This window comes from Epinephelus lanceolatus, chromosome 10 (genome assembly GCF_041903045.1).
Source record: "Epinephelus lanceolatus isolate andai-2023 chromosome 10, ASM4190304v1, whole genome shotgun sequence".
Lineage (NCBI taxonomy): Eukaryota > Metazoa > Chordata > Actinopteri > Perciformes > Serranidae > Epinephelus > Epinephelus lanceolatus.
The window spans coordinates 12,325,438-12,349,632 of record NC_135743.1 but is presented as its reverse complement, the minus strand read 5'-3'; the positions used below and the strand labels follow the sequence as shown (position 1 = coordinate 12,349,632).

Sequence of the window (24,195 nt, the reverse complement as noted above, 5' to 3'; positions counted from 1 at the left end):
ATTCCAATACCCATACTACCATTCTATTTAGTGTGCCAGAAATAGATTTAGTATGTCCCAATGTATGTCAAATGCATTATGCCAAAAAAAAACAGGATGTTCTACTACATGCGGTCAAATTTTGTAATATGCAAGCCAGCATGCTTTACTGGCTATTCTGACCCACAATCCTCCGCACAGTGGAAGATGATGGATGACAGCACAGTCAAGCACATTAGTGGTTTAAATGAACAAAATAATCATAAAGATAATATGTCCCGACCCTGTACATACTGCATGCAACAGTACATACTTTTCAAGGGCAGCTGTAGTAATTTGTGTGGAAATATCAGTTAACAAAAAAACTAATCTCAAATGTACCAAGTGGAAAATAACCTTCACAACGGTTTTAAAAGAAAGCATTTCATTGTTTGCTGTTGAAGGAATTTTACCTTAAGGGCTTTCTGCCAAAAAACTTTTCTCTGGTAGGTAGGTTTGGGAAAAAAGATCATGGTTTGGGTTAAATGAGGAGATATCTGGCAGAAAGCCCTGAGGGCAAACTTCCACGTGCTGACCCGTGGGCCCTCATGAGCTTTTATTTGATGATTATATGTAAACAACTGCTGTATTTGCTGTTTAACCGGTTAACTCAAACAACCTAATGTTCAGACACTACACTCCTTGCAGTTCAATTGATATGGACCATTTTATGATACAACCACCACAGCAGGTTCAATAAACGCGACTGTCAGACAAAAAACAAACAGTTTCAACTCACCTATGAAGCATTGTTGTAATCCACAGATTGATATTATCCCAACAGAAATGGTCATCATAAAAGTCTTCATACATTCCCAATAGTCCAGATGATCTAAATCCAAATTTCTCCACATAATTTCTTCAGTTTGCGTGGACTCCTCTGTATAAAAATGGTGGCTGAACTCTGACCTTTTGATTGACACCTTACTTGAGCCAATGGGAGCTTCCAGTTGCTATGGCATCAGTAGCCAACATGGGCATGTGTTGTAGAAAGAGCCTCCCTTACTTAATTTGGCATCATAGCCAATCAATAGCCAGTGATTGTCCCAATGGCTTATGGGTCTTATAGTCAATGAAACTCCTGACCTCCACAAGAGGTTTAAACTCCCTCTGGGCAACAGAGACTGTCATACATGTACAGAGATGATAAACAAATCGCTTCTCTGTTGTCTTGGGGTAAAAACCAGTCTGTCTTACCAATTTAGGAGTGCTTCATGTAGTCAAACTCTTAAATTAAAGTTAACCTAATCAGTATTAATGCAGTATGTACTCTCAGATTTTAATTAGTGTCAGAGCAGTGCTGCAGCGTCTTTAGTATCACCATGTATATATGACACAGGAAAACAAATATGAACAGGGAGAGGTACAAACCAACAGAGGAAGATGTAACAAGCTGCACCTTTCACCAGATGTTTTATATACGTTCATGTGAGGTCATTCTGCTCTTTCCAGGTGGTGCAGGAGGCGTTGGACCAGGCCAGTAAAGGCAGGACGTGCATCATCGTAGCCCACCGTCTGTCCACCATCCAAAACGCAGACCGCATCGCCGTCTTCCAGGGCGGAGTGGTGGTCGAACAGGGGACACATCAGCAGCTGCTGGCCCAGAGGGGAGTTTACCACATGCTGGTCACCACACAGATGGGCCACGGGAAGGAATAAGAGGACACAGGGAGCTATACTACACAGATTGTTTTTTATCTTAATGTTTCCAAAGATATTTATGTTTCCCTGCCCAGCTTCAGTGGAACTGTTGGATGTGTATGAACGTGTATGAATGTGTCTCGGCTTGTTTGGAGATTTGCCTCAGTGACCTTTTAGCTGTGTGAGAATTTGTCTTGCAGCTGTACCTCTTTGGGTCACCTGGTGTGGTCATCATCAGACAAGTTACCTTTCAGTCAGAAAGCCAAGTCAGCCAGGAAGTGGTTGTAGCCTCCACGTCTGAAAAGTGAAGGCAGTGCAGCAGCGCCTTAAAGGAACAGTGTGTAGGATTTAGTGGCATCTAGCAGTGAGGACAGCAGATTGCAACCTGCTGTAACTTCTCTTGTCTGGATTTCTTCAGTGTCCTTGTTCAGGAGGTTTTTAACCATGAGCTGAATTACCCGCAGAGGTCTCTTCTCCAAACCAAACCACAACACAATAAAAAACATAAAAGATAAAGAGTGATGTAAAATATTAGAACACCTACGCACAATGACAAGACCCATCCGACTCATTCATCCTTGTAGTTATGAGAGCTTTAAAGTCGGGTGAAGAGACCAATTCATGTAGTTTCAAATGTCTTTGAAGCAGTTTTATATTTGTCTTACGTCACTTGGCTGAAGCCGCACCTGTGCAGGTAGTCAGCGACACAACAACCACGTTAACACACGGATCATAAACAGGTTAGCCATGTCAATGTAAAAGCACTCACTCGCTAGTTTCAAGTCCTCTTCAATACAGCATGATATTCATTTTGTAAATTACAGTCCCAATGAGGCTCTCAGTCAGATCCATTCCTCGCACTTCCACAGCTCCACCCTCTCATCCAAACATGCTCAACTCTGGCTCCAAAAAACCAAGATGGCAACGGCCAAAATGCTGAACTAGAGATTTCAAAAGAGTCGTCTACAAACCAATGTGCAGCTACGTCCACTTCTTTTATACAGTCTGTGTTTTTTACTACTGTTTGTTAGCTGTCACTTTTATGGGCCTTTTTCACAGAGGATATGTTGACATGTGACAGCTGGAGAAGCACAGGTAACATTAATGACTGAACTCCAGGAACTCCTCATTGGAACACTCGAATATTCTTGGTAGCACCTGTTCTTTACTACAATCAGAAGTCCAAATGTCTGCTTTGGAAAAAGGTTTACTATACTGTACTCTCTCGTGTTTTCTCTTTTCTTCCTCTCTGTTTCGTCCAAGTTTGTGTCTTGTAAACTGAGACGTATTTACCCCTGCCCTCTCTTCACCAAGGTGAAGCTACTTGTAACATAAAAGCCTTAGCTGTTGATTCCTGGTGCCATCTTCTGTTAAATGCTCAATCTAACAGTACACTGGATTTATTATGTATAACACTGCATCATGTATACCTCTGACACTGGGACCATCATCACAAATGAGTTATGTTCTACAATATATGCATTTGTGCAAATTCTTTGATAATTGCTCTGATTGTTTAGATGCAACTTTATTTTTTTTACAGTTTGAGTGAATAATGGAGCAGAAGTGCCTGAAGATACTGTATACACAGAGCTGTGAAGATTTAAACTTTGGCTGCATCACTTGGAATCCTATTTTGTTTCTACAAAAGCCAGGGATTACTGTACTAACTTTTTTTTTGGTAGAATATGCTTGTTTGTAACTATTAAAGTTTTATATTCAATTAATGAACCTCATCGTGTGACTCATTTAACAGGACAAACACACACATGGAAATCTCTCAGCTTTATTTGTCAGAACAACTTTGCTACATTTCCAAAATCACATTTAACATTTTTACAATAATAGAAATGTAATTCAAATTTAAAATATTCAGATATTATTTAAATCTAAAGGAAGTACAATCTTATTCACATTTTGCCATTTCCATAAGCTTTGTAGACTTATTACAGATTAGGCTTTAAAAGCAGGAAAACAATGTTGGTGAATAACATTTTAAAGGCTTATTTATGTTTTACAGCAGTTAATGTAAAGTCATATGAACATTCCTCGTTAACTTGACAGACAGTACAAGGATAAAGGTGTGTGGTCCAGGCCCTGTAAGTGTAGTGACTTAGAAAGGAGGGTTTTGGTTTAAAAACAAAAAATGAGTCAACAATAAGTGATCCAGCAGTTTGTAGTACAAAACAATGTGTAGCACCTCAAGAGACTAAGTGGCAACTAAACAAAGTGGAAGCTAGCAAAATACAGTAGTAACGTTACGTCCTGCATAGCTAGCTAGTGTTTGCTGTTGTTTCTTAACAGTGAAAGTGAAAATCAGTGGATAGTGAAGAGCAGCATGATTAAGGGTCTGATCACACAGAAAGCTTTTTGCAGGATATCTGTGTGGTACATGAGACCCTATATAAAAGGGTGGATCATGGGGAGTACCACCAGTTGGTCCAGGAGCTTCTCCTTGATGATGGCTGGTTGCAGGCGTTTTTAGGATGACAACCTGCTATCGTCGGGCTATGTAGCACTGGGTATCCAGCAACCGCTACCACCAGTTTCTCCTCTATTTTTTACCAACTGTAAACTTGTTGTCGTGACCATGACAAAAAAAAAAAGAGATAACGTGGGGCATTTATCCGTTTTTTCAACTCGAGGAGTTCAGAGCACCCTGGCAAAAACGCCAGGTGACTGATGAGTTTTACACCACAGACAGTCAGTGAGCTGATCTGATGTGTTCAAGTGGTTTTTGTCAGTGACTATATGCTTGTCTTACTGACTATTTGTCTGCTTTTTACAATGTTGTCTTTTATGTTTGGTGAGCCAAAGACAAATTTCTACCCATGGTGGACAATAAAGATATAATCTATTCTATTCTAGTCTATGATCGTGGCCCCCAGCCTCCAACACTGTATCCACTTTTATTTATACAGCCATGATCCAGATACAGTGATGGCAACCGACCAGACTGCAAAAACTAGTCCTGCGACCTCATGTTACCCCTGTATTTCTAATAACGTACAGACAGGGAGTGCCAGCAGTATGTATGGCTGTTGGAAGGTTGAAGGAAGACTTTTATTTCTTCTTTTTGTTTTTGATCATACAAGGCACAAATAAAAACACACACCAAGAAGATATTCACTGATTTCTCAGATAAATTTCAACATCAGTTCAACTTAAACAGTTTAGTACTTTTGCTGCATATTGCTGTAGATTTTCACCATTTCCAAACATAAAACAAGGCAAATTAACCGTACTAATATCAAAGCTATTTTTTATGGGTTCAACTGGAATGTCTTTTACTATCGCAGAAACATTTAAGGCCAACGGTCAAAACAGCCAGAAGTTTTTTCTTTAGTTTTCCACCTTAAAACTGACACAAGTTTCATCCAAATGTAGCAAAAATTCTACCAAGTTTTCAAAAAAATCAGCAAAACAAATTTATTAACGTGCTTTCGATCAACTGCTGTTATGCAAATATTGGGAGCTGGTTCATCGAGATCAGCAGTGGGTGGCGGTACTGCTCCAGTGCAGTGCCACTGCAGGAGAGGGTGCAACAAGATGACATTAAGTAAGGGTTTTCATGTTAGGTACAATTGATTCATGCCATGCCAAAGTATAATTTCACCCCCACTCCTCTCCACCGCTGCTCAGCTTTCACATTAGTAACGTTATTCTGTACCAGAGTGCACTTGGGTCATCATCTACAGTGGGGAGAACAAGTATTTGATACACTGCCGATTTTGCAGGTTTTCCCACTTACAAAGCATGTAGAGGTCTGTAATTTTTATCATAGGTACACTTCAACTGTGAGAGACGGAATCTAAAACAAAAATCCAGAAAATCACATTGTATGATTTTTAAATAATTAATTTGCATTTTATTGCATGACAAGTATTTGATCACCTACCAACCAGTAAGAATTCCGGCTCTCGCAGACCTGTTAGTTTTTCTTTAAGAAGCCCTCCTGTTCTCCACTCATTACCTGTATTAACTGCACCTGTTTGAACTCGTTACCTGTATAAAAGACACCTGTCCACACACTCAATCAAACAGACTCCAACCTCTCCACAATGGCCAAGACCAGAGAGCTGTGTAAGGACATCAGGGACAAAATTGTAGACCTGCACAAGGCTGGGATGGGCTACAGGACTATAGGCAAGCAGCTTGGTGAGAAGGCAACAACTGTTGGCACAATGATCAGAAAATGGAAGAAGTTCAGGATGACGGTCAATCTCCCTCGGTCTGGGGCTCCATGCAAGATCTCACCTCGTGGGGCATCAGTGATCATGAGGAAGGTGAGGGATCAGCCCAGAACTACACGGCAGGACCTGGTCAATATCCTGAAGAGAGCTGGGACCACAGTCTCAAAGAAATCCATTAGTAACACACTGCGCCGTCATGGATTAAAATCCTGCAGCGCACGCAAGGTCCCCCTGCTCAAGCCAGCGCATGTCCAGGCCCGTCTGAAGTTTGCCAATGACCATCTGGATGATCCAGAGGAGGAATGGGAGAAGGTCATGTGGTCTGATGAGACCAAAATAGAGCTTTTAGGTATAAACTCCACTCGCCGTGTTTGGAGGAAGAAGAAGGATGAGTACAACCCCAAGAACACCATCCCAACCATGAAGCATGGAGGTGGAAACATCATTCTTTGGGGATGCTTTTCTGCAAAGGGGACAGCACCGTATTGAGGGGAGGATGGATGGGGCCATGTATCACGAGATCTTGTCCAACAACCTCCTTCCCTCAATAAGAGCATTGAAGATGGGTCATGGCTGGGTCTTCCAGCATGACAACGACCCGAAACACACAGCCAGGGCAACTAGGGAGTGGCATCTCAAGGTCCTGGAGTGGCCTAGCCAGTCTCCAGACCTGAACCCAATAGAAAATCTTTGGAGGGAGCTGAAAGTCTGTGTTGCCCAGCAACAGCCCCGAAACCTGAAGACCTGAAAACCTGGAGAAGATCTGTATGAAGGAGCGGGCCAAAATCCCTGCTGCAGTGTGTGCAAACCTGGTCAAGAACTACAGGAAACGTCTGATCTCTGTAATTGCAAACAAAGGTCTCTTTACCAAATATTAAGTTCTGTTTTTCTGATGTATCAAATACTTATGTCATGCAATAAAATGCAAATTAATTACTTAAAAATCATACAATGTGATTTTCTGGATTTTTGTTTTAGATTCCGTCTCTCACAGTTGAAGTGTACCTATGATAAAAATTACAGATTTCTACATGCTTTGTAAGTGGGAAAACCTGCAAAATCGGCAGTGTATCAAATATTTGTTCTCCCCACTGTACGTGACATTTTTGTTGCGCTACAAAGTAGAAAAGGTCGCCTAAGATGGACAATGCTGCCCCACGACTGTCATCAGTGCCAACAAGCAGAGCAGCAAGGCCGGATCTGCTGCTGTTTGATTTAGAGGCATCAGTATTTCACTGAGACTGTTTATAACTGGTTAAAAACTGCTTGTAGTCGCGTTACATAGTGTTTCACTTCTGTCTTTTGGTATAGTTGGATGGATCAGGGCACTATGTCCCTGTCCCTGTACTGTACAGTACACAGTGCCCTGATCCATTTACACTTCTCCAACAAACTGGTGTTTGGGGCCAATTGCACTTGGATCGGGGCCCAGGTCCAAGATATGAAAGCCTCCTAAAAGAGCGCCACTCAAACCTCAAACGAACGAAAACAATGGCTGTATAAAAACAGTGAGCTCACTGGACAATGGAAATTGTGTTTGAACAACAGTTAAAAACAGGTTTTTTTTAGTTTCCTTACACTGGCTTCCCATCTGTCCTATTTCCAGCCTAACCACCCCCAAAATTAAATACATTTTCCCCCGCTCGCTCTCTGCTTGTACATACTGGCTCCCGTAGCAGCTCTTTTTCTCTCCCTCTATCGCAGCTCAACTCCTCTTATCACCATTGTTGTATGAAGAGAACTCTGTTGGTGATGTTGTCTCGTATGTGAGACGAAGAATGGATGAGGAGAGACTCGTTGCTGGAGTCAGGAAATATCCCCAGCTAAACAACCCACTATCCCGTCATTACAAAGACAAAAGCCAAAAAAATACAGCCTGGCGAGTCATAGCTCTGGATATCAGCTCTTCAGGTGAGAAATCAAGTTTATTTAGGGGCTGTCCACACATGATTTTATGCTAATGCAGAGGTGGAGGAAGTACAGATCTTTCAGTAAAAGTAGTAATAACTTTGCGTGGTCGTTTCACAGCTTATTGATTGCAGGCATGAATTTTGTTGCACCTAACTTTAATCCATACACAAACTTTTTCATCATCCCCTAGAATGGAAAAGCACAAATTTGCATTTTATTTTGCTGATTTTGGTTAAAATTTGCACTTGATTTGGTTGGAAACCCAACCGGTGTCACTTCAACTTCTACTCACTGGAGGACAAACATCATAAAAAAAGGTCTTGAGCCTTAACATCATTTTAGCTTAAAGGCAGATCAATACTGTCAGGATTTAAAATTAAACATTTTCTACATAATTTACACAAGAATCATTAATACAAGAAAAACATATACACAGAAAATAAAAACTCATAGTAAAGTGTTTATCAATCACTACATGAAACAGAAAAGTTGATAGATTCTCCTAATGCCAGAGACGGTGGATATCACCTAACAGTACTGATTCTCTAACTTTGCATTGATCTTTGCTCAGAACAATTGTGACTATCTGTAGCTGTCGGCTCTCAGCTGAGGGTCTGTGAACCGTGTGTGCATTAATGTGTCAGTGTGGGTACTTATAGCTGAGATGTAGTGGCCAGGTGGAGCATCTGATGCAAGGAGCTGGAGAAGTTGTTGAATAGTATCACAGCGTCCGTCTCATGGCAAGATTTCCATGCTGACATGGAGATCACAATCCTGGAGGGAAAAAAGACATAAGGTAGCCATGATTGCAGTTGCTGAGATTACAGGGAAGGTAAACACTATCTCAGACTTTGATGGTGAAAACTGTGTTGAAAAGAACTTTTGCAGTTGAGTCACACTGATGCACACCATTGCCATTTCTGAAAACCTTTGATTTTGGCATATTTTGTGTAAGTTTTAAGGATCCGCCCGCAGGATATTTTTCAATTTAAGTTTTAACACCTCATACATAAATCATGACTGTTTCAGAAAAATATTTTAAGAAGAAGAAACAGCATCATGGAAACTTTTGTCTCGTCTGCCCACCTGTCATCTCTGATGCGATAGAAAAAGCCATAGCCGTGGTGCACCATGGGAGCCACGGCCCCCAGGATTGTAGTGTAGCCCACCAGACTGGACGACAGCACAAAGTTACCACCACCGCCACTGCAGACACAAACACAACTCAGTTACAGACAGACAGAAAGATGTCCCTAACACATCTCAACCAATGCAATGTCTTCAGTCTGCTTAAGGATTTCTGTACTGCAGCACAGTTTGTCAAACAGATCATTTATGAGAATGTCCGTCACGATCCAAAGGTAATTTTGTACCATCCCTTTAAACCTCAAATGTTTTTGCACCAACACCTATTGTTTAATTTACATTAAAGCCCAACCAACATGAGATCTGTGAGGCTGATGCTTTCATATTTGATGCCTTTATATTTCTTTGTAATTATTTTGTGCCTCTTTGCAGTTCCTTTGCATCTCTTTGTGGTAATTTTGAGTCTCTTCCTGGTCGTTTTTGTCATTGTTTCTCTCCTTCAGTTGAAAGGAGGTCCCTTTTTAATGTTTGGATTTTATGCAGTTTCATGAGTGTGCAATCAAAATAAAAAAGTTATTTGGGTGACATTTATTTCGCAGCTGAAGGCCAGGGGGTCCCCTGCCACTTTGGGCTCCTGGGCTCTAATCCATCAACGAGCGTGATAGCTCCAAAAGTGGCGAGTCATTGTATCAAACGCATCCCATATTAAATAAACAGTTGTGAATGGTTTGACCTAGGCCAGGTTGGCTGAAAACCTGTTTGGATGGGAGGGGGTATCTGTCAGAGCAAATAAAACATGAGCTTGTTGATTCATCCGGTTCTCAAGCTACTACTTCTGCATGTTATCCAGCATACTCACCTCTGCTGACACACTGAGGCTGTGGAAATAAGCTGACAACATGAACCTGCTGACATACGCCCTCTTCACCACAGACATGTTGATGTGTCATAGTAGGACAACGGCAAGTGAATTAACTTAATTCTATTAAGGTGAGCCAGCTGTGTGTGTTTGCTCACTGGGATGGCTCACTAGGACATGGTTAATGTTATTAGTCACACCTGTGCTTTTATCATTTAAGTCATTTAAGTCTGTATATAAAAAGCAGTTTTACAAAACAGAGAATGCCATTGTATTATCAGATAAAAGGTACATGCACACAATGATATAACCCACATAGACACACTGTTTCCAAAAACATGAGTAAGCTTTACAGCTCGTACCTCTTTGCATAGAGAGGATCTGTGAAGAGTTCTGGAGTGGGATGACCCTCCTCTTTAGCAATGAGGTACAGCCCAAGGAGATGCCTGTCAAAACCTGGCAACAGGATCACAAAATGACAACATAAGACAGGTACGTCAGTGCTACCCCCGTTAACACATAAACAACATGCAACACTGAGCCACATAAACAACAGAACTCCCAGTGAAAACACTGGACACATTTGTAAGTCCAATCTGATACTCTACACTAAAATAAGAGCGCTGTTGTACGGACAAACAGAGCGTTCTCTTTCTATATGAATTAACGAACGGTTAAGTTAATCACACATTCACACTGCTTGGTGCTCTGATGCTCTGAGAGTGTGGTTCATTCCAACAGTGCTCCCAATTTACCAACAGTCCAGTTTGTGCCAGAGAGCACTCCAGCACTCAGTAAGTATTTTGGAACCCATAGGTGTTCTGCCACTAACAGTTGGTATCAGTTGAACGCTCTGTTCTCTCTCCACTACTGAAACAAAGCTCCATAACATTAGCCCCATTTACACCAAGCAGTTCAGTTCAGTTCAGTTCAGTTCAGTTCAGTACACATTTTTTCCATTTCCATTGTGAAAAGTTGTGGATGGTACCAATGGAACCGTTCCGTACGGTCCCCATTTTTGGTCACTTCTCTGTTGGGGTACCTAGCACACAGATCTGACACTAAAAGCTGCCGGTACAAACAGTACAGTCTGTTGATTGGTCAGTATAGAACCGTCATTCTTGCTCAGGGCTGAGTTGTGGCTGGTTTTGAGGCTCATGTAACCACTGTTCATACTATGGCAAGTTTTACATACGATAGTAAACTATTACAATGAAAGGATGTTTTGCTGCCTCTAGCAGCAGCTGTAGACTAAAAAAAAATTATTTAATTCACTGGGCCGACTGCCGGCAACTTTTAAGGTGGAACATCTATCTGTAATGTTACTCAATGCATAAACTGATGATGTGAATCCATCAACACAACACACCTTAAATTTTAGTGAAAACTTTGACCATTACTTTAGTTTTTATTGTCTCTCTTTGATGACATACACTTTTAGTGATGAGTAAATCTTCCAGTGTTAAAAAATATATGTTATTTTCGAAAAGATTATGTGAACTGCATTTAATGAAATCCTCATGTGGAGGAACAAGAAAACCTGTCGGAGCATCATTCTGGTGTGCTGCAGCAGCACTAAACCCGTGAGCTTGCCTGAGAAGGGCTCAAAGCACAAACCAGCTATTTTTAAATATCCCATGGGGAGAGACTTCCCCTCCAGCCTATTCCATTTGTTCTGAAAATGTTGACGTGCAACCCCGTTCTGTGGACGATAAATCAGTGGAGATGAAATACAGTGAGTGACAACAGCCCTGCCCACATTGAAGTGTACTATCTACAACAGAAACGCTTAACAGATCTACAGTCTAGGTACATGTCTGTAGGGGTTACTTTTGGTTCTAAAAGGTACTATACCGAAAGTGTTTGTTGGAAACAGGGCTATTGTTACAGGTCTTTGAATGCTGCAGCCCCTAATTTGAGATACAGCTATTGTAAGTGTTATAAGTACTGTTAAACATCAAGCAATTACATGTATATATAAGTGAACTAACCTTTTCCTTCCTGGGCTTCACCCATCAGTTTGTTGTGTTTCATGAAGGCCTGCACCATGGCTTTCCTCTTGGTGTCAGCCTGAAAGAAAAATGTTCATGCGCCACATGAAATAAGACTGCTTCCACCTCCATCCTCTGTGTGACTTTGCCATTGTGTAGGGTTTCAGTCATGCACACACTCACATCACACGTTGGGTCCATCATGGCTTTGCACCAGTTCACAGCCTCCTGGGTGCAGGGTCGCATCGTATCCGTCCTGCCGTGGTAATATTTGCGAGTCATTGCTGTCTCGTAACAACTTCCTGGCCTGTGAAGAGTAAGACGAGACACTCAGGGACCTTCCCGTCACAGACTTCAAACATTAGTAAAGGCCTGGTCCAATTTTCAACCAGCCCATACCTTTTGTGAATTCTGTAGTAGGCCAGCTGCATTGCTAGTTGAACAAAGGTGTCTGGATGCAACTTCTTCTGTCTGATGTCTGCTTTTCCAAACCCTGTGAAGGCATAACACACAATCTGCAGGTCCTGTGCCTGTAAAACCAGCAACAAAGTGGACACCCACACAGCTGTGACTATGGAATATCATTTTATCATTTTGCATTGCACTTCTTCTGCTGTAGTTTGGTGTTCAATGCTGGCTCACCGCCTCAAGATATTGCTGTTTGGCGTGGCTGATAGCACTCTGGATTTTTTCATCCACAGTAAACACCAGCTCCTCAGGACGGGGTACAGGTCTGACTGCATCTGAGCCCTAAAAAGTATAGACATCAACGTGTGAAAAGTGGACAGATACATTTAAATGGAACCAGCAAAAACAATTTATGTATAGAATCAAGTGATGGTCAAAGTTTACCTGCCATTTGCCTCCTGCAGCTTTGATCTGCTGATCCAGATACCAACACATAGACACCAGTGCCATGGCATCATATGGCGCATGCTGCAAAACAATCTGACTTTTAATTCTAACCCTTCGAGAATTAGATTTTAAAGTTTAGAATTATTTATTAATTGGGGTGAGCAGCATGAAAATGTGTCAAATAAAAATGTGTCATATACAGGGTGTGTTGAAATTTCAGTAGCATGACACACACACACACACACACACACGTATAAACTCACATCACAATTGGATGCAAAAGTGCCATTTCCGAACACCAGTGAATTGTATGATTTGTCACCCCAGCGGATGGTGGGGTCGCCTGCAAGGGCTTCTACGGTCAACTGTGTTCAGAGATTCAAAGACAAAATTAGACACACAGCTCTCCTCTTTAAACCTCTTCCACTCCACTCCTCCAAACCACAGACCAACTTTGTCTTTGTTAGGGGGGGGGGGGGGCAAGGGATCATTAGGGGTAGATAGCAGGTCAACAGCATATGCCTCATGGAAGTGTTACACATCATCTGAAAGCACTGTGTGACAAGTTTTTCTAGTCATAAATCTGTAATAAACACTGTTGTGGTTAGGCGCCTGTTCAGACTTTGAACGTTTAGTTTGAATAAGCGCTTGGAATATTATGATACACGTATATGTCGGCCATTTTAATGCTCAGTTCTGTCTCATAATTTGTTGCGGCAATGTTTGGTTCGAAACCATTTGTCACCCATTCGATAACTGATAGATGTTTAGCAAATCCCTCAAAAATACCACATCAAGACACCAAGACCTTGATGAGCATCATAGAAAAATCCATGTTGTGATTTCTTATCAAAAACTTTTGACATTTGGAGATTTCTGTAAGAATTGCATTTTTCAGCGATTGGATGGGGAGCACTTCTGTTCTGGAAACTGCCAAGAAACCCTCTCATTGTCAATACACCTATGAAAGTCATACATCCTGTCAATGCCCAATGTCTCTAGTTTGTGGCTGTAAAGTTTCATGAGGTTGTGATGATCCTAGAGGTCACAATATGTCATTTTATACAGTCTTAAAAAGGGTCTCACTACAATAAAATGTCTAACGGGACCACCACACATGGATAAAACTGGGTTCATTGAATCCCCAAGAGTCTCAGCTCCCCAGTCATACACAATATGCAATGTCAAGACTTTTTAGGGACCCCAGAGTGCAGAAATATTCAAATACATAGGTGAAAATAACACATTTTTACTACATGAGAAAAACGGCATGAGTTTCGCCCCCAAACGGCATGGGACTAGAATAAAGTCCGTAAAGGGGAGACTTGTAGGTACCCATAGAAGCCCCCGTGAAAATGAGATGCTACATCTCAAGGGGCTATCCTTTCAATAAAGTCAAATTCAAAATTTAGCCTAACTTTTAAGAATTATTTAACCCCCTTCCTGACAAGGTAGCCTGACATGTCTGGTACAAATGGATTCCTCTTTAGGTCGTTAAGTGTCTTGTGATACCAGTATTTTCAATCTAGCTTTAAAACCAGCTACAGCTTCTGAAAGACAGCAAAGTCGGCCAAGGATGCCAGTGTCGAGTGGAAGAGGTTAAAAACACTGAACATTAAGTAATTAAATCATAAATAATTAAATACTCTGTGCAGCCCTTACATTTGAGTAGTTCTCTGCAGTGGAGTAGGGTTTCGCTTCATCCAGAGAAACGATGAATAGGCAGCTCTGGATGGTCTCCAAGATGGTGTTATTATGTGGGTCAATGCTTATTAGATGCTCCCTGGCCTGCAGAGAGAGTAAACAGATACATGCTGACAGTACTGATACTCAAATATGCTTCTGTAGTATGAGAGCTTTTTCCCCAAATGGGAGCCATTATCTGTTTTGGATTGTATTCACACAACAGGTGAACATTAAAGTCTCCTAGCATGAGCCCCCCTACCTGCGCCCAACGGGTCCTCTCGTCTGTGGTGAGAGCAGCCACTCCTTCTCCCACCGGCTCTCCTTCACAGCACTGCTTCACATAGCTCAGCTGCCTGTACAGGTGAACACACCCACATTAAAAAGGCAACATTAAAATCTTGGCTGCTTTCCATCAGCTTATTCCGCTTCCTCGTCCTCAAGCTCATAATTACAGGGTTTCTGCAGGTTCACCAAGTTTTAATTTGCCTTTTTTAACATCACACAGAATGCAATTTAAACCTGTGTAACAGTCTAGACAGTCTAGAGTTATTTATAACTAATGCAGTGCCCATTCAAAACATGCCTGCTTGGAGCAGGTTGACTGCATGGCCTGCTGCATTACTGCCTGCAGCTTTCACGTGTACCACTTATACAACTTCACATTCGACACCTGAACCACAAACGGCTATAAATGTATTATAATGTTATTATAATGTAGATATTAAAATATTAACTTTGATGCTATAGTTGTTGGTGTCTGAGTTTTTCAGAAACTGCTGATCTACTGGGATTTTCACACACAGCCATCTCTAGGGTTTACAGATGATGGTCCGAGAAAGAGATCCAGTGAAAATATCCAAGTGAGCAGCAGTTCTCCGGGAGAAAATGCCTTGTTGATGCCAGAGGTCAGAGGAGAATGGCCAGACTGGTTCAAGATGATAGAAAGGCAACAGGAACTCAAATAACCACTGGTTACAACCAAGGTCTGCAGAAGACCATCTCTGAACCAACAACACGTCCAACCTTGAAGCAGATGGGCTACAGCAGCAGAAGACCACACCAGGTGCCACTCCTGTCAGCTAACAACAGGAAACTGAGGCTACAGTTCACACAGGCTCACCAAAACTGGACAATAGAAGATTGGAAAAACGTTGCCTGGTCTGATGATTTCTGCTGCCACATTCAGATTGTAGGGTCAGAATTTGGTGTAAAGAACATGAAAGCATGGATCCATCCTGCCTTGTATCAACGGTTCAGGCTGCTGGTGGTGGTGTAATGGTGTGGGGGATATTGTCTTGACACACTTTGGGCCCCTTAGTACTAGGGTTGGGTCGGTTCTCGGTAATACCAATTCGGTCCGGTACTCCGTCTTGGACCGGGTTTTATTTTTTGAGACTGACCGGACCGCATACTTGGGCAGAACGTACGCAGTGCGGACGCCGCGGAGGTCCGCCCGGTAAAAGTGGACGTCCGCTAGCCCTGTGCGCGCAAAGCACGACCGCGCGGACTTCGCTCCGTGCACCAGTGTCACACAAAAGACTGTTCGGCATGTATTTTTCACATCGCGGGGATTTTTCACAGACATTTTTACACGTAGTCCACTCTGCTTATAGTAAGCCAGAGTCTGTGAGCACCTGTGTCTGCCTCTTCACCAAGCGCACAGCAAGCAGGAGAGAGAGGGGGGTGGGGCGGGGACTGAGCTAGGAGGTGCGAGTGCACATGCGCCTCTACTGTAGCCTGGAGTTTGTTTAATAGTGACGGGGAGTCGATAATGGCGGACAATTTAGTCTCGACGAAATCAAGGAATGCGCCACTATGGCAACACTTTGGCTTTGAGCCAGACGAAGGAGGCAACCCTTGTTTGCACTGATTGAGTAAGCTGCAAAATTTATTTGTAAGGAATAAAAGAAACAGCTTGTTACTGTCACTCTGTTGTCCTAAGGTCGTTTTTTATTTTAAATGAGTCAATTCCGCCCCGAAGTGGCGAAAATCCAGTATTACCGACTTGATGCGGTTTTTTACAAAAACCGGACCGTTTTTTTTTTTTTTCCCTCATACCGACCCAACCCTACTTAGTACCAACTGAGCATGGTTTAAACACCACAGCCTACCTGAGTATTGTTGCTGACCGTGTCCATCACTTTATGACCACAGTGTACCCATCTTCTGATGGCTACTTCCAGCAGGATAACGCACCATGTCACAAAGCTCAAATCATCTCAAACTGGTTTCTTGAACATAACAATGAGTTCACCGTACTTCAATATAGTAGAGTACACAGCACCTTTGGGATGTGATGGAACGGGAGATTCTCATCATGAATGCGCAGCCGACAAATCTGCAGCAACTGTGTGATGCTATTGTGTCAATATGGAACAAAATCTCTGAGGAATGTTTCCAGCACCTTGTTGAATCTATGACACCAAGAATTGAGGCAAGGAGGAACTAAGAAGCAAGGGAATGATGCTAGGAGCCATGTTACCAAAATGGATAGGCCCCCCTTGTCTGCTTCCCAAAGATACTGTAGGTGTAGCGCCCTCTTTGGGCTACCCATGGAATGCAATTTTTTCAGACTCAGTGGTAGGTTGTATAACACTCTTCTATCTTTTTATAAGTTTAGTTAACAGTGTCAGCAGCAGTTGGTTTATGGCCCCAATGCCTCAACTGCAAGTTTGTTCCCATGAGTGGTGTGTGTACTACCTGAGAAGTTCTGGAGGAGTGAGGATTTGTCCATCATGGACTGCGTCAAATGTGAAGATCCGTCCACGACACATCACTAACAAATGGGAGGGGCACGGACCTTCACTCTCTGTGGGGCAGCACAAAAAGCACATACACAACGGTGATATGTCAGCTTATCAGGGGTGGTAAATTGTATACAGGTGTGTCTTAAGGTTAGAGATAAGAGCCAAGTTGATCATACCTGTCTTGAAGTAGTTACGAATGGTGTCCTTCTTTACTCCAGGTACTTTGCAGGTGCAGAACAGCATTCTGAACTGGTCCATATCCAGCGGTATTTTTCCAGCTTTCTGAGGATGAATCCTCTCCCTAAAAAAAACAAAAATTACATTTATACCTGTCTTCATGTAAAAAGGAGAGCAACATCACAAAACACAGCTTGTAAAAATGTGTGTGAACATGTCTTACGTGCGGATCAGGTTCCAGTACTGTAGTGTGTGCCATGTGCTGATACTGGCCCTCTCCAGTTGAGTTCCCTCTTCAGCAGGCCAGCAGTGCTCTAAGTACGCCCCAGGGCCGGCAAAGTTCACATTCAGCTGAGAGGGGATGCGTGGCTCCAGATAAGCAGTGTCTAACCACCATTCTTCCAGCTGAATGATTAAAAAAAAACTTAGTAAAACATCCATGACTGAATAGGGCACATGCAACACCAAAAACAAGGCATTTACAGCTCAATTACACACCCAGTTCCTCCTTGTCCTGGCTCTCTGCAGTAGCTTCTGGTGAAGCTCTTTGCCAACACCATCTTGAAATTTCCTCACAATATCCGCTGTAGCCTTGAACTCTTCGTCAGATGCAAATGGACGAACTGATGGAAAACATGGCAAAGAAATATTAGTTAATTAAAAGCCCCAGCTGCCAGTCGTGGTGAACGTTAAGCATCTTCTGCTATAGAAACTAATTCAGCTTGCACAAAAAGCTTACATATACAGTTAATATTCAACACATAGTCATACATTCCTACTGATTCACTTATTAACACACCTCTATGTGGTGACAATAGTCAGAGTTTAATGTTCTATATGTGACATTCAGAGGATTAGTACACCAACAAACTACTACTGACCAGTTAAACTCCACCCGGATTAAAGTTAGGAGAGTTTTTCTTCTGTTAGTTTTTTCTCTCTTCTCTCCTCTCTCCCCTCATCAAAATGAGGGAGTAGGGGGAGGTAGAGTGTACGGCGCAGTTGGGCTAGAGAGATTTCAGTCCGCATTGATGTCTCTTCTTGGCTCTACTTACTTTTCTATCCATCTAACGTTAACCTTGTGGCTCCCACTCAGAAACCCCAGACAGCACTATCACTCCCACTCATAGTCTCAAGTACGTGCATCAAGGGATTGTAACATCTAGTCCTAAAATGAACTACTGAGCAGACGATGAAGTCACGCTCCCTCTCTGTGTTGTAATCTGAGCGTCTCTGTGGTTTGTTGTTGCAAGCTGCACGTTAGTGCATGTGTGCATCCCGTTGGCTGGCTTATCAATGTAACTTTGCACTACACTCATACTGCAGTTACTGCTGATATCCGGATGTGAAAGTATAGCGCCCACCCTTTGGTTTCGCCCGGTTAACACCTTTAGCTCCGTCAGTGCTGTTGCCGTTGTTTAGCGCTGTTAATTTCACCATTTCACCTGGCTCAGCCACCTCCATTTTGACAACCATGTCCAGACAACTCATATGTCCTGAATTTCACTTCTTCCTTTTAAGAGCTACTGACTTTGGCATATTGCACCTCTATGTAAGCTGTTCTGGTGAGAACTGTTGCACCTTTGACACAGACAAATCCAAAGATCTGAGATAAACTGTTAAATGCTGTCGCATAATTTTAATTTCAGTGTTGATGGCATATTTTAATTTAAACGTGAACGCATCCATTTATTTTCCAAAACTTAGTAGACTTGCTCCTAATCCACCAATTTTTGGAAGCGATTGAGATCAGTGGGAACATACTTCTTGTCCTGTCTTAAATATTGTCCAAAACCAAGAGAAACCAGTTTAAAACCAAAGATAAGGGCTTTTACCTGAAGGGCAAAATTACAAAATAACAATTTTCACAACACTAAACATTTACCTAAAGACAAATGACAGTAGCAGCAGCGAGCAGAAAGGCCATGGTGAATTTTCTTAAATATATACAGTATTTGTTTAAGTAAATATTTAAAGTTCACGTGATGAATATTTAAAAAACAAAACCTAAACTGAAACAGAGTAACATGTGACACAGCAGGTTGTTCAACGTTACTGTCCTACCTGCATTCAGGTACTTTGAAAGGCTGGTCTCTACTGATGGGACAGGCAGGGATGGCAGGCTGTTTTGGTACTGGAAGGTCCGCTCTGGCACAGTCTCTGACAAGTTATTATCCATTTCTTCTCCTTGGACGGAACTGAGACTGAAACCACAAAACAAACATCTGTAAATGTCTTAAGGGAAAACTGTGTGGGATTTAGTGGCAGCTAATGGTGAGGTTGAAGACTGCAACCAACTGAATACCCCTTCCCTCATGATTCCCTTTCCAAGTGTATGTTTTCTTTCCACTAGTCTGAAAGACATAATAGCCCAAAATCTTAAAATTGATGGATAGCATTATTAGTTATTTATTGTAAGCAAGTACAGCTATACAGCCCAGCCTATAATAAAAGCTAGTACTGTCTACATAAGTTACACATGCAGTGCAACATAAATGATTAACACTGTACTCAGACTCCTTGTCCATCTGATAAGTATAACACACCGACACCAGTGGTCCCCAGCTGGTGGGTCGCAGTCCAAAAGTGGGTCACAGGTCCATCCTGAATGGACTGCAAGTGATAATAATAATAAAATAATAATAATTAAAATAACTACGGCAGACAAACAGATCAGGGGCCTGTATCACGAAGCAGGATTAATGTCTTAGCGAGGTAACTTCGGGGTTAACCCTGGGTTTTCGGTCTCATGAAGCCGGTTCAGTTCTTATTGGGGTAGATCACCATGGTAACTTACTCTGAACGGCTATCCTGCTCCGGAGCAGGCTAAGTTCAGGGTTGAATCTGATCCTATAAAAAGCACCACCCGCTGGCCAATCAGCTGTTCGAAAAAAATGACTCCGCTGACAGAAATGCAGCCCAGTCATGACAGGAAGTTTAATTAATTTGATTGATTTTGATTTGAAAGTTTATTTTGAACATTAAAAAAGAAAAGAAAGCAACAACAATAGACAATGAAAAGATTGTTCAAAAAGGAGTGGAAAGAAGTCGAACTTTCATCCCACCCCTTCATAAGAAAGAAATTGATCATTTGTGGACACTTAATAGCACCATTAATTAGTGCCAATGTTTTGTTTTTTTTTGTTGGAGGAAATGATCTCTGTTAAAGATAATGGGCCTAATTGACAGCTTTGCTGCTGGAAATGTGGAAAGTAGCCTATCATGTCTACACTTCATGGTGTTTGAGGGATTTTCCTTTTTGTTTTTTAAAGAGGGAGACTAGGTATATTTTTGCGCAGCTGTTAATTTCTAACACAGCTCAATATCAGGATGATTTTATTCAGACTATCAATTTGGTGTTGATATGATTTAATTGTGGCGTCAGCTTTAAGCTTTATTGTAGCATATATAAGGTTATGACAAAGAAGAGCAATTTATCAGACGCAATGATGTTAGACGATAATTGTAATACATGCAATTCATCTGCGCAGCATTGATTTCATGGGATTCAAGGGTGTGATCAGTGTCAGTTGTACAGGTACAGGTACTGTAGCTACTTGAACCAGTGATGAGTAATTTAACCTACACATCATTTTATTTGCTACCTTGTTTTGTCTTGATTTTTCCCTCTCTCCTCCTCTATTTCTTCTTTCCTGACCCGTTTTTTTTTTTTCTTCTCTGTTATGTGATTTCATTGATGTTTTGACAGGGGAATTTCTTTGATAAGCTTTTAGTGGCTTCTAACCTCTCCGGCACTTTTCTTTTTTTAATCTTGTAAATTTTATACTGTCTGTTTTTAACATTATGTGCAAATAAACTAAACTAAACATTATTCATCCCGTTATGCATTGACACTCATGTTTCCTCCTCCTGCAGCTGCCACGGTGTTGGCCTTTTCTGTAATGTTGCTTTTCTCCTCCTCATATTTTAGTAGAATTAATCTCTGATCCTCACGAGAAATACTTTCTTTTCCTCACATAGCCTACAGCGCTCTGTGAGGACACTCAGTGATGCTGCGCTTCTCTCATGATTGTGATTGGTCCACTGCGTGCATGTTCACGACTCTTGATAAAGCAACCCTGGGTTGAGTTACCGAGTTGATATCCAGCATCGTGATACCGATTATCCTGATTGCCATTGTTAGGGTTAGTCAACCCAGGATAGGTCTGGGTAACCCAGGAAAGGTTGATCTCGCTTCGTGATACAGGCCCCTGGTCAAACACACTGTAAACATTTCTCAACAAGCCAAACAGTTCTTGCAGATAAACTACAAAGCCAAAAGTGTGTGGACACCCCTGGCTGAGTACTTCTGTTTATTTAGATCTGGCTGTTATGTTTCATTTGGACTCCACCTAATCATAAGAAATCCTAATGATGGATGCCAAAAATCTGTCTTAAAGCAATACTCATGTGCCCATGTGTGCATCAAAACAGGTTGGACTTGCTATAATTATTCCTCCTCTTCACACAGGCCAACAGAAATCACTTTCTGATGTCCTTACAATGTAAGTAATGGGAGCAAAAATTCAATCTGTTGCCAGTTTGAGGTATTCCTAATTAAAACTAATACAATCTGATACATCAGTTCTGCAACATACTGTACCATCATTAAGGCTGTATAATGTTTGGTTTTTGTTGAAACTGTTTTAGAGAGGCGTTGATTCAACTGTATGGTCATTGTGGATGGTGTCGTTTGTGTTGGGTATGCTAAATCAGTGGTCCCCAGCTAGTGGGTCGCGGACGAAAAGTGGGTCACAGGTCCATCCTGAATGGACCGCAAGTGACTCAAGAATGTGTTTGTAGAAAGTTTGTAAAAAACACATTTTGTTTTGAAGTACAGTGAATTTCTGGCATAGAACTTTTTTTTAAAAGTGTTGTTTCCTGCTGTAGAGAAAGTGAATGACACAGCTACCTGACAGAGACAGCGAACTAGTTCAACATCATGGGCAAACGCAAGACTGTGAGTACATTAAACTACAGTATGTGGACCTTGAACCAGTTGGAAAACCACTGCACTAAACATATTAGCGTTAGTTGAATACGCCTGTGAGCCCTGTTTTGCCAGGGCTGGCTACACCACTTAGACCAAACACATGCAGAACATATCATAAACATAATGCAAATAATGATGGCAATTTGTTGAGTTAATTCATGATTTTGATTGATCACAATGATTATTTTGGACAGCAGTGTGTGGTTGGCTATCACATATCAGCATTTTTTTCTAATTTAGAATTTTTTATCAATAGTATTTGGCATATTTGAATATTGGGGGTGTCCCCTCTACTATATATTATAATTACTGCTTTGACCCAGTCTGTAGGCTGATATCATACATGTTCCCTGGGCAGGTGTACACAGCAGACCTGTGACCAGTCTGTTTGGCATTTACTGCTACTCAAAAGGATTTTCTAATGGTTGTAATATCCTCCAGTTTTACTGTGGGATATAAAGTAGCTTTAAACTGTTGCCAGCGGTGTTACTATATTTATTCAAGTAACGTTCTTTCATAATCTAATTTTATGACAACTTCAATAAAAGTTACTAGTGTAACTTGGCTTTCACACTAAGTTCAATAAAAATGCAGCCTGCTAACCTGCTTGTTGTAAGCAGCCAATTTCAGACATGTTCCTCGTTAATTATTATATCAAACTAACCTGTTAAACGATGTCCAATTAGCTAGCTAACGTTAGCACGACAACAGCGCGTTAGCCAGTCTCGCCCGCGGCAATTATTTAAGTTTAAGCTAAGTAAACAGCGATGTTTGACGTGTCCCGAGGACAAACTTGATTTCAAAAACGCCATTTCTAGCTTTAAAACAAAGTCGGTTTGTTAGCTCACCGTCTTCAGGTTGTGTTGACTTTAGCTGACTGCATCCACACACTGCAGAAATACATTTAATGAGCCCGGTCGGTGTGTTTGTATCCTCAGCAGCAGCCGCTACCTTTACCCCAGTGAACTAACACTATGCCAACCCGGAACACCACACCGCGCATGCGCATATGCAATGGCACTTGACCTACATTTTATCAGTGGAATAAAAAGGCAGTGTGGCTTTGTACCTTTATCAGTATGAATCCATGGTCTGTATACTGCAGAGAGGTGAGAGGTGAATTGATTTAGAGGCTGTGGGGACAAACACATGACCCATATAGAGACAAGGACACTACAAAGTAAAAATTTAGGGAGTGTTCTTTCAGAGGAAGGGTGGCTGGAGAGTGTTTTATTTTATCTTAATGTTAGTTTGACCTTCCCTGAGGCTACAGATATTTTTCCCTTGAGCCTCCCTGAGTGACTGCCTGGAAATGCATGACCCTCCCTCCACCATAAAGTAGTTATTTGATTGTAAAAGCTTATCCCGTGATGTTTTCGAGTTAAAAGATGAGGACAAATGAAGACAGAGTTGAGAAAAGCTTTGGTTTTTCACTTTTGTCGTGCAAAGAGTTTATTAAATGAGATGGCGAATAAAGTGATTTTCATGAAATATCAGTATTTGGTTTTGTCTGATGGAAGTGTTTGTGCCACATAATGTGCTCATCAAAGGCCGTGGGAAATTTACAAACCCCAACTCTAACAATAATTTCTGTTTTCACAATTTCTGGCCATGATAAATAGTATAATTGTGGCAATTTTGGGTTTGTAAAGCATGTTTTCTTTAAAATCAGCTTTAAGATAAATACAAAATACAGCCATTTAACGTTGTGTGCCCCTCTCCTAAGCCAAATTTAAAAACAAAAGTCCTCCACAGTGCTTACATTTTTTTGACATGCCGTGGGTTGTGGGCCCATTCTGAATGGACCACAAGTGACTCACAAATGTGTCAAGTTTGCATGAAACACACTTTATTTTGAAGTACAGTGAGTTTTTGGCACAGAGCTTTTATTTTGAAGTGCCATTTCCTGATGTAGAGTGAGTGACTAACAGACAGCTACTAACAGAGACAGCAAACTAGGACATGAGCAAACACACGTATGATACTAAATATATTTAACTGTGTGGACCTTGAAGTAATTACTGAGGAGAAGTCTGGA

At 41.6% G+C, this 24,195-nt stretch overlaps 2 protein-coding genes across 2 annotated transcripts in view; one reads left to right on the top strand and one right to left on the bottom strand.

Moving 5' to 3' along the window:
- abcb4 (ATP-binding cassette, sub-family B (MDR/TAP), member 4) overlaps positions 1-3,390 on the top strand; it is a 29,300-nt gene extending 25,910 nt beyond the window's left edge. The window contains exon 27 of the mRNA XM_033640618.2: positions 1,471-3,390. Coding sequence (XP_033496509.2) covers positions 1,471-1,677 — 207 coding nt within the window. The 3' untranslated portion in view covers positions 1,678-3,390. The remainder of the gene's footprint in view (positions 1-1,470) is intronic.
- A 41-nt stretch (positions 3,391-3,431) lies between these two features.
- crot (carnitine O-octanoyltransferase) lies at positions 3,432-23,138 on the bottom strand. The gene is made up of 17 exons (XM_033641375.2): positions 23,006-23,138; positions 19,229-19,368; positions 17,663-17,787; positions 17,388-17,569; positions 17,164-17,288; positions 16,941-17,049; positions 14,500-14,593; positions 14,217-14,342; positions 12,818-12,919; positions 12,552-12,635; positions 12,342-12,449; positions 12,099-12,229; positions 11,883-12,006; positions 11,700-11,778; positions 10,071-10,164; positions 8,850-8,969; positions 3,432-8,537 (listed from the first exon to the last, which is right to left on the bottom strand). The coding sequence occupies exons 2-17, from the start codon at positions 19,341-19,343 to the stop codon at positions 8,417-8,419; spliced, it is 1,839 nt and encodes a 612-aa protein (XP_033497266.1). The 5' UTR covers positions 19,344-19,368; positions 23,006-23,138; the 3' UTR covers positions 3,432-8,416.
- Positions 23,139-24,195: the final 1,057 nt, after the last annotated feature.